The 10,188-nt window shown below is 49.9% G+C and overlaps 1 protein-coding gene across 2 annotated transcripts; it reads left to right on the top strand.

Annotated features, from left to right (window-relative positions):
* Positions 1–201: 201 nt before the first annotated feature.
* Positions 202–3,100, top strand: FGFBP1 (fibroblast growth factor binding protein 1). 2 transcript variants are annotated; one of them, XM_047798819.1, is made up of 3 exons: positions 244–307; positions 800–998; positions 2,005–3,100. In XM_047798819.1, the coding sequence occupies exon 3, from the start codon at positions 2,025–2,027 to the stop codon at positions 2,736–2,738; it is 714 nt and encodes a 237-aa protein (XP_047654775.1). In that variant the 5' UTR covers positions 244–307; positions 800–998; positions 2,005–2,024; the 3' UTR covers positions 2,739–3,100. The 2 variants fall into 2 exon arrangements, with proteins under 2 accessions (XP_047654774.1, XP_047654775.1); XM_047798818.1 differs by lacking the exon at positions 800–998 and having other exon boundaries at positions 202–307.
* Positions 3,101–10,188: the final 7,088 nt, after the last annotated feature.

Genomic DNA, 10,188 nt, shown 5'->3' with positions numbered 1-10,188 from the left:
GGTCTCGGCAAGGCCAGGCTGTCCTCCCCAAGTGGCTGCAGGGGGGCACGGAAAGGGTTGGAAGAAGCTGGTCTAGACCATGGCTTGTCCTGCAGGATTACGCCAACAACTTTCCCTGCAGGAACTGGCTCCTTCTGAAGGGGCGTGGCTGGGAGCCGTGTGCATAAAACTTACATGTGTGAGTTGTAAAATCTTCGGTGCTTATATAAAGGTCCGTCCCTGCCTCACCTCATGGGTAAGGCAGCTGGAAGCCTACAGGTTCACTCTCACATCTGGGACCGCACTGGATCTGCCAGCTCAGAAAGAGGTAAGAGCCTGGCTCTCTTCCCTTTCATGACCTGCCCCTGAGGAATGAGGGGGTCTTTATCTGATAAACTAGCTCCTACCCCAACCTTCATTTTGTGACTGTCTTCCCTTTATTCATCCTCGAGGGAGGCCAAATGCCCAGGGCAGAACCTCTTTTTAAACAAAAATCTCTGTTTTTTAAAATGGAGCACTGAGGAGTTCCCGTTGTGGCTCGACAAGTGAGGGACCCCACGTTTTTTTCTGGGGTTCGATTCCTGGCCTCACTCAGTGGGTTAAGGATCTGGCATTGGTGCAGGCTGTGCAGTAAGCTGCAGCTTCAGCTCTGATTCAACCTCTGACCTGGGAACTTCCATATGCCGCAGGCGTGGCTGTAAAAAGAAAAAAAAAAATAATTAAAATGGAGCCCTGATGATAATGATGATCTTATCATCGTAAACTAAGCCAAGCCAAAAATTGAGTGGTTCATCATGGCTTCTTTCTTTCTTGTCAATAGTTTCTGAAAGGCAGAGCAAGGGGAAGGCAAGAGGCTTTCAGAGAGGGGCGGAGAAGTCCTGGCTGCCTGTCCCCACTTTGTCACTTGCTCGCTGTGGAATATTGAACAATTTCGTTTGCCAGTCTGAATCTTCACAGTCACAGCTGTTACCTGGTGGTGAATTACCTCCCAGGCAGGGTTCTGGTGCAGATTTACAAAGGTGAGAAAAAAAAACATGGGTCCAGCGCTCAGCACACAGTAGGTAGCAAAGAGAAGTGCTAATTCTTTCAAGTGTGGCTTTTGTTGCCCACCTGATAAAATCTATGCAGTTTAGTGTAGCAGTTAAGGTCATCCAATTTACTCAATGATTTATTTTTAAAAGCATTGATTGAGGGCTTTCTCTATGCACATCCCAGTGAAGGCACTCCCAAATTCACCCCAATTCACTCTGGTTCACTTTGCAGAATCAAATTGCCTGACCTCCCCTCCTCATGCCTTTCCTGAGGCTCTTATTGGAGCCCAAATGCACCTCCTCACAAACCCACCCACCCATCTCAGACTGTGCAAACCTCATACATGTTTGACCTTGGGTCGAACACCACTGTTCATGTCACTTATGATGTCCTTTCTCATGGCGTGGTCATCTGAGTCCATGTAGAGCAGTGAGATGGAAATGCAGCCACTGGGGCTGGAAGAGAGTTGATATGAGCATCTTTCAACATCTTGATTTCCAGATAAAGGAGCTGAGACCCAGAGGGGGAGAGTGACTTGCCCAAGATCAAACTGGGGACACAGTTGGGACAGACTCCTAGTTGATGCTATTTAGATTTCCCTAAAGAGTTGCCTCTAACTTTTTCAGATGGGAGACTTTCTTATTCACCTTGATAAATTCAACCTCGAGTCTAGCACCTGCCTACTAGTAGGGGTTCCATAAATGCTTCTTGAATGATGACTGACGGGTGACCAAATGCAGGAGTAACTGAGACAGGAGAGGAGGGAGTGAGAGTTAATGGGGTTCAGAGGGTGATGAGGAACAAATGAGAAGTAGGAGGTTTCTGACACTCATGACTCAAGTCGAGCAAAAACGCAAATAGGCTGCTTGGCTACTAATTCCAGGAACTAGATAGTTCCTTGATCTCATTGCTAAGCAGGCAGGCCCATGTCAGTGTAAGAGGGAGGGTCATCCTGCAGCCCAGCCCTGACTCACCTTGTCTTTTGTCAAACAGGTTGCCACCAAGCCGAAGCCATGAGGATCCATGGCCTCACCCTGCTCTTCTTCCTTCTTCTGGCTGCTCCCGTGCTCTTGGTGGAGGCCAAAAAGGAAGGAAAGAATAGACGTGGCCACAAAGCCAGTGCAGATAAATCGCACACTCTTGACAATCCCCAGGTTGAGCTGAAAAGCCAGCTGCCCAAGCACCTGCCCAAAGGCAATTTCATCACCCAAGACCAAGCCGACTGCAGATGGGAGGTGACCAAGCAGCAGGAGGGCATCACCCTGAAGGTCGAGTGCACCCGAGAGGACAGCAAGTTTTCCTGTGTCTTCACTGGCAATCCAACCTCTTGCCTGGAGTCGAACAAGAAGAATGTCTATTGGAAACAAATTGGCCGGAACCTGCGCTCTCAGAAGATGATCTGTGGTGACTCCAAGAGTGTCCTGAAGACCAGGGTGTGCAGAAAGAAGTTTCCAGAATCCAATCTCAAGCTGGTGAACTCCACTCTGAATAGGATCAAGAAACCCAGCCAGGAGTTAATGAAGCCCTCTCTCAGGGGGCAGAGCAAGGTCAAAGACACCACCCCCTCCAGTCCAGCACAGACCCAGACCATGGCCATCAAGGATCCCGAGTGTGTGGATGACCCAGACATGGTGAACCAGAGAAAGACGGCCTTGGACTATTGTGGAGAGTCCTGGAGCTCTTTCTGCAAATTCTTCATCGCCATGGTTCAGGGCAGTTCCTGCTAACGAGGTCAAAAGAGAACAGAGCCCATTAGAAGGTGTCAGGTCACAGCCCTTCCACCTGCTGTAAAGATCTCCCAGATCCCTGTTAAAATGAACATTTGCGCTATAGGAGCGCAGTGGATTATTTAAACAGATTTTGTAATTTTTGTTTTTGTGGTTTTGGCATTTGTTTTCTATTCATTTCCTTAGCTGTGATTGTCAGAGGCTGTTGACCTCTGTCTTTACGTTTTCATGGCCCACAAATCTACGTTTCTCTGAGCAGTAAGTACTAATCTTGGAGCTGAATGAGTCAGAGTGATGATTTCAGCGCAATGACTTCCTGCTCAAAGAACAAAGACAATAAAGCTCTATGCGTTTTTCAGAAATATGTTGTGTTCAACTGTTGTTTGGCTTCTCTGTGTCTAATTTCAATGAATGACTAAACAGGAATATATATATATATATATCTCAGTGGGAAAAATACCCTGTTTGCCCCCCATCCCAAATCAGCCTATAGGTGACCTGTTCCGGAATCCCACTCCTCATCCTTTTGTGCATTGGTCTGTGATGCTTCCTGAACTGATTTGATGCTTCCTGAATTGATGTCAGGTGGGATACTGGAAGCAAAATGGGATAAAGACAATGGTTAGGGGCTCACAGATGGTAAAAGGGGAGGCAGGATTTGAACCCAGTCCACAGGCTGAAGGAATACCTTCCACTGATTCAAACCAGGGATGCCCATTACCACATGTGGGACTCCGACCTTGAGGAGCTCATTTCCGGACTCGGGGAGAGGGGCTTGGGTAAGTACAGGGCTTGTGATGAAGACTCCATCACAAGCGGGAAAGGCAGGGTGGAAAACTAGAAAGAAGAGGCAGAAACTTCTGGAAGATGTCAGGTTGAGCTTCACACAAGAGCTGCTATTGGAGCTGAATTTTTGGAGTAGGAAATAGGGCAGAATTGAAATTGAGCACCTTAGGCAGAGGACAGATCCTAAAAGATGGGAGAGATCACATGGGTAGAAGGTGGTGGGATGTTGTTAGTCATTTACATGTTAGTCTGAAAAAGCCAAAAGGGTTTGAATCGAAGGTTTGGGGAGAGAGGAAGGTGTAGCCCCAATGTCATGTCCCAATTCCACAATGGACAAAAAGTGAGAGCAGATGTGGGTTAAAATACTGCTCTTTGGAGTCTTTCTCGAGTGGGTGGCAGGAAGCGATGGCAGATGAGGGGGAAAGGGGTCCCCTACAGTCACCAGCCTACCAGGACCTACACTGAGGTTGTCAGTGGCCAACCCAGAGTGTGACAGCCTCAGAGTGTGTTTGGATATCATCATCCATCCTCGACACTAATATTTCTCTCTCACTCACTATGCACCAGGCACTGCACTAAGCTCTTTCCATACAATTTGCATGTTTTCATTCATTTACTCACTCACTGAGCACATAATTTATTGAGCGATGAGTCTGCTGAAGAGATAGCCATGCACCAGAGATGAACATTCGACCTCCATGGAATGGCCAGGGGGGAAAGCAACTAAAACCCATCAACACACAAATGACAGAGAGGAATTCAAGGAGGAGAAAGGGGTGAAAACGACAGACAGTCACTGGCCTTAGATAATATGGTCAAGGAAGGCCTCTTGGTGGAGGTGACTAAATGCAGTGAGGTCTAACCAGTGAGTCACCCCAGGTGACTCTATGGGGTAAGAGTGTTCTAAACAGAGGAACCAGTTAGTGCAAATGCTCTGAAATTAGTTAATGAGCTCTGAGCTCCCAGTGAGTGCTGGATTCTAAGGGATGAAAACAACGGCAAACAAAAAAGAAAAAAAAAATTCCATCCTTCCTACTGTATAGTGCAGGGGACTATATGCTAGCTCTTTTGATAGAACATAATGGAAGGTGACATGAGAAAAAGAAAAAAAAATATACATGTATTACTGGGTCACTTTGCTGGACGGCAGAAAGTGGCACAACATTGTAATCCAACTGTACATTAACAAAAAATTTTAAAAGACTGTAAGGAACATAATTATCATGATTAGTGAAATTGGAAATATGAATTTTGGCTTTGATACTAGCATGGAATTAATGTTAGACTTCTTCATATTGATTCTGTGTGTAATATAATAATATTGTTCTTAGGAAATAAACATTTGCAGGTTAAAAAATGTTATTTCCGAACTATAAATACCTAAATAAAAAATACTTCCCAAAATATTAGGTTAAAAAAAAAATCTATCCTACTGGTACTGACGGCCAATGACTAGATCCTGTGTGAAGGGTTCAAAAACATCAAAGATTGCAGGGCAGGGACCAGGACCTGGTCTACGAACCTAAACCCCACTCCCCAGAGAACTGAGCCAACATCCCAGACCCTCCCTAAGCTCCTTCTGCGCCCCCCCCCCCCGCCCCCGCAGGGGAAGAACACCTGCCTCCGAGTCTCCAGACTGTCAGCTCAGGGGCAACCCCCGCTCCAATAATCTCAATTCTACAGAGTCCTGTGAAACACGTCCAGGATCATGAAATAACAACTCTGGTCTGGTCAGGTCTGGGTGACATAAGCACTGCAGAATTGACGAGACCAGACGCAAAGTCTTCTCATGAGCCCTTCGAGCTCCTAAAATGATGGCGCTTCTGGTTCACTCCAGGCCTTTGGCCACTGGCAGAGCTGGGACGAGGTTTGTTTCTAACACGGCGGAGGAGTGACGGGGCCTGGGCTGGAGGTCTGCCTCTGAGGCCTCCCAACCAAGGCCTCTGAGCCTCCGATTTAACCCTCCGAGCGCCAGTACGTTCATCTCAACAGAGAAGATAGTTTGGGTAAAGCTAACTGTGCTGAAAAAAGGAAGGAGGAAGGAGGGAGGGAAGGAGGGAGGGAGAACGGAATGGCCGTCCTGGGGAGGAGAATAATAATAACAGTAGCGATAATGATACAAGGCTGTTGATACTATTACTGGATTGCTTAAACCAACCCGACCCAGAAGCTACTCTATCTCCAGACTTGGCAGGTACCTAGGTTAATGAATTCACCTTATTGTTAGATTTTTTTTTTTTTAATGGGGAAAAAAAATTAAAGCTCTGACAGCTTTAGCGTTGTCGTGAGACTCTCATCGGTCAGTAAAGGTACAGCTTCCTGGTGGGTGTTCACCACGACTGACTGGCTGATGTCCACGCGGCACCGGACTGGCCTGAGGATGGGGCTCAGAACTTCCTTATGGAAACTCTTAAAAGCAGGGGGCTCTTTTTTCTTTCTTTTTCCCCCTAACGCAAAAGATAACAACAGTTATTGATCACACGTATGTGCCCGTGTCTTTGCCCCGTTCTATTTGAATCCCAACCAGCTCCCCGGGAGGGGTTTTCACCGTCATTTTGTAGATGCGGAACCTGAGGTTCAGAAGCGGGTGGGTCAGAAAGGCTGGGAGAGGCCGAGCCTGGGGGCCGGTGGGGGGGGCGGGAAGAGCCTGGTCTGGAGGCCCCCAAGCCCTTCCTGCCTCTGCAGCTCAGGCTTCCCTCACTGGATGAGGGGAGAGGGACCGTCATGGCCTTTCCAGGTGGGCCAAGCTGTAAAGGGGCATCCATCTCTCTCACGTGTACCTCTCCCCCTATGTTCTTGCAAAGAGAAAGTTCCAGAAGCTAAAGCTTCCCTTCAGCCTCAGCCTTTCGCCATTGATGTTTTTAAAACACAGTAAAACATTTAAAATGACAATACAGACTTGGGTGTGTGCGTGTGTGTGTGTGTGTGTGTGTGTGTGTGTGTGTGTGTGTGTGTGGTGTGTGTGGTGTCCTTAAAAAGATGAGTCCCTGGGTAACAAAACCCAGGCAGCTCTCAGAAGCGCCGAGGAGTGGAAATTCTGCATCCCTTAAAACTGCTCAGAGATGGGAATGTCTCATGCTCCTCTTAAAACTACGTCTTGGCAGAAAGAGGGCCTCTTCCCTCCAGTGGTAACTCGAAACAAAACCAGTGCGGACTTGAACCTCTGGAATCTAGCACATCTCCGCTGGCCGCCTACCCAGCCACCCCTCCCCAGCCTCCCTCCTAAATTGCTCTTGGCAGAACAGGCAAAGGAGGCAACAGTGTTTGGGGCTGACAGCTGCCATGCAAACACAAGGCAGTCTTTGCCCGCGGGGTCAGTTTCTGTAGCACTCAGGAGGTTAGGCCCACTTTGGAATCTCTGACGGTGAGAAGCTCCTAGAGGAAGGCTGTGTGGGGACGTGGTGAGTGTGAGGTGGGCTATTCAGGGGGATTTCTTATAGGTGGTTGCACATGGCAGTAATAACACAGCAAAGATGGTTTCCATCTTGTCAAAGGCCATAGCCCCAACCCTGACGATACAGCCCAGCACGTAAGAGACCCTCCCTAAATACTGGCTGAGTAAATCAAAGAGGAGGGAGAGATTATGGGCTTCAGAGTAAAAGAAGGCTGGGTTTGAGTTTCTAGTGTGTGACGTGAGACAGAGTGTTTTCTGTCTTGGCCTCAGGTTCCCCATCTGTAAAATGGGTCAAAGACTATCCATCCAATAGGAATTAGATGTAATTAAAATAAAAAACATGGGCCTTATACAAATGGCTCTCACTGAGATTTTATATCAGTAAATTGATGAATGAATAAGGCAATTAGCAGAGAGAGGAGGCAAGAAGACAATTTTCTAAGAAGGTTACATGCGACTCAAGATAGGCCACGCCCAGGACCTGACTGTGATGGGGCCTGGCTGTTCCTCATCTCCCCCCAAGACCACCCTCTACCTAATGACCCTTAAGCATCTCACACTCCTGGCCTGACCAGAAGCATTTTCCGTGGAGTAAGGAGGAAGCTGAAGACAAGGTTGGTCCTTCAGGGCCACCTTTGAGACTTTTTGAACCGCCTGCTAGTTCACCTCCCTCGGCCCCTCCTCCTCCTCTCCCTCAGTTCTCCAGCTTGTGGGCTCTGGCGCAGGACTGGAGGGCGGGGTGGGGTGGGGGAGGCTGGTACCATTGGCCTGGAGCCTCAGGGAAGCTGCAGCGGTCAGAAGGCCCAGAAGGGATGATGATGGAGATAAGACTTTAGGGGTTACATGTGCGTGGAGTGTGGCCCGGGAGGTGCCGTGAGGGGGCGCCCTCTCAAAGGTAATGATGCAGGGGCCGACGGGTTGCCTGGCCACCCTAGCAGCACTGGGGTCTTCTGCTTCCACCCCTCCCTCCTCCAGCTTTGCCTGTGCAAGGAGGCAGCGCCTTCAGGTCTGGGGGTCCTAGATGCTCTGGGACCTTCCCGTGGCGAGGGTGGACCCACCATGGCGACCCTTAGAACTGGATGCCGGGAGTTCCCTTCGTGGCTCAGCGGTTAATGAACCGGACAAAGATCCACAAAGATAGGGGTTCCATCCCTGGCCTCGCTCGGTGGATTAAGGATCCGGCATTGCCGTGAGCTGTGGTGTAGGTTGCAGATGAGGCTCGAACCCTACGTTGCTGTGGCTGTGGTGTACTGGGTGCGGAGTAGAGCCACTGAGAGGAGATGGGACTCAGTTGCTGGGAGCCCCTGGTGAGCAGAGCATACGCTTGCCCGGGGCTGCCTCTGCTCTCAGGATTTCACACGACCTGGCACATAGCAACTGCTCAGTAAATGGCAGGGTTGCCAACCTTGGCTTTATGGACAGGTGGGGTTGGTATTCGAGGTGCCGGGTGGGTCCTACGCCTCTTAGCTGGTTACCAGCATCCGGACCCCCACCCCCTAGATGCCTGCAGCAACCTCCCCAAGTCGTGACAGTCAAAAGTATCTCCAGAAGCTGCCACATGTCTTCTGGAGACAAAATTACCCAGCACAGAACAACTGAACTGGGGGAACTAGCAGCATGTTGTCCACTCCCTTCAGTTTATACAACCACACGCGTTCTGCTAGGGGTGCAGGAGGTGGAGAAAGAGGAGCGGAAAAGCACGAGCTTGTAGGCCGTCCCATCTGCTGCAGTGCGTGGGGCTGAGCAGGTCCCAGAAGATGTGAGTTTGTGGCCACTCCGCTGTCTCTGGCCACCCAGTGTTTAAAGTCACACATTTTATTTCGTTCTCAATGTAACCAGTGACTTTTTCTGCTACTCAACCAAAGAAAGGCCAAAAAGGCAATTTTTTGGTTTTTTTCTTTTTAGGGCCTCACCTGCATTATATGGGAATTCCCAGGCTAGGGGTTGAATCGGAGCTGCAGCCGCAGGCCTACACCACGCAGGATCTGAGCCACATCCGTGACCTACACCACAGCTTGGGGCAATGTGGGATCCTTAACTCACTGAGCTTGGCCAGGGATCGAACTCACATCCTCATGAATACTAGTCAGGTTCTTAACCCACTGAGCCACAACAGGTATTCCCATAAAGGCAATCCTGACTAAAGGTAATTTTTACAAACCCAGGCACTGACTCTAGAACCTTCCATGTTGCATGTGACTTGGTGGTGGGATTTTTTTCATCAAATACTGCCAGAACTGTCTTCAAAGACAAGTGGCAGCCCCCCCCCTGAGACCAGCTGAAGTGGGGGTCGCTCCTCCGGGTGGGAGGATCCCCAGAGCATCTCAGGCCCCATAAACATCAAGGGGCAGGTCTCCTTCTGCCCCCACTGGCATAAGTGTTCTGGAACTGGACACGGGGTTTTCTCTTAGCAGGGTACCCGCAGCCCCGGGGCAGGCTGGATTTGGCGAGCCAAAATCCAAGCACCCAGATGGGCGATCCCAGAATAGACCCCGCTGCTGTCTGGGAAGCTTGAGGCTGGTGCCCCTCAGACTCTGGGAACGAGGCAGAAGCAGGTGTGAAGGTCAGACAGGAAAAACTGGTTATTTATTAGACACTTCCTGCATGCCAGGCGGTGAGACCCAGGCTTGGCTGCAGGTTAGAATCACCTGGGGGGCTTTAGAAAACTCTGATGTCCAGGCTGCCCCTGGAACGAGGACATCCGCGTGTAGGGGGGCAGGGGAGGGGGGCAGTTCAGGGATGGTTCAAGCTCCAAGAGGGATTGCCATGTGCAGTGAGGTTCCCTCCGCCGGGGACTCGTCCCAGTGCTTCCCCTGTAGGGTCTGATTTCATCCTTGCCACCACCCCATTGTCAAGATGTCCTACAAATAAGGAGCCCGGGTGCAGGGAGGTTCAGCGCTGGCCCGGGTCAGAGTCTGTAGGAGGCAGACACTCCATCTCCCCATGTCAGGCAGCCTGCCTCCGGGGGCCATGCTTGCAGGCGTAATTACGGGGAGGTGCCCTCCCTCCACGTAGCAGAAAGAGCAGGGACCGGGGTTTGAACCTTGCTTCTGCCCCCCAGTGCAGTGCTGGGGGCAGCCTGGGCAAGTCATTTTCTTTTTTTTTTTTTTTTTTGGCTTCTGTCTTTTTTTTCGAGCCACCCCCGCGGCACATGGAGGTTTCCAGGCTAGGGGGTCTAATCGGAGCTACAGCTGCCATCCTGGACCCATTTTCTCCTAAGCCCTGCCTGCCAAGGTTAACAGATAACTGGCATTTTCTAAAGAGAAGCTA

Source organism: Phacochoerus africanus, chromosome 10 (assembly GCF_016906955.1).
Source record: "Phacochoerus africanus isolate WHEZ1 chromosome 10, ROS_Pafr_v1, whole genome shotgun sequence".
In the NCBI taxonomy this organism is placed as follows: domain Eukaryota; kingdom Metazoa; phylum Chordata; class Mammalia; order Artiodactyla; family Suidae; genus Phacochoerus; species Phacochoerus africanus.
This window is presented reverse-complemented; position numbering and strand designations above follow the sequence as displayed.

What these genes read in the sequence shown, in the direction of transcription:
- FGFBP1 (XM_047798818.1), top strand. Translation starts at nt 232, where the DNA reads ATGGGTAAGGCAGCTGGAAGCCTACAGGTTCACTCTCACATCTGGGAC. An exon ending in ATCTGCCAGCTCAGAAAGAG is followed by an intron (nt 308 to 2,004) that starts GTAAGAGCCTGG and finishes TTTGTCAAACAG; the next exon opens with GTTGCCACCAAGCCGAAGCC.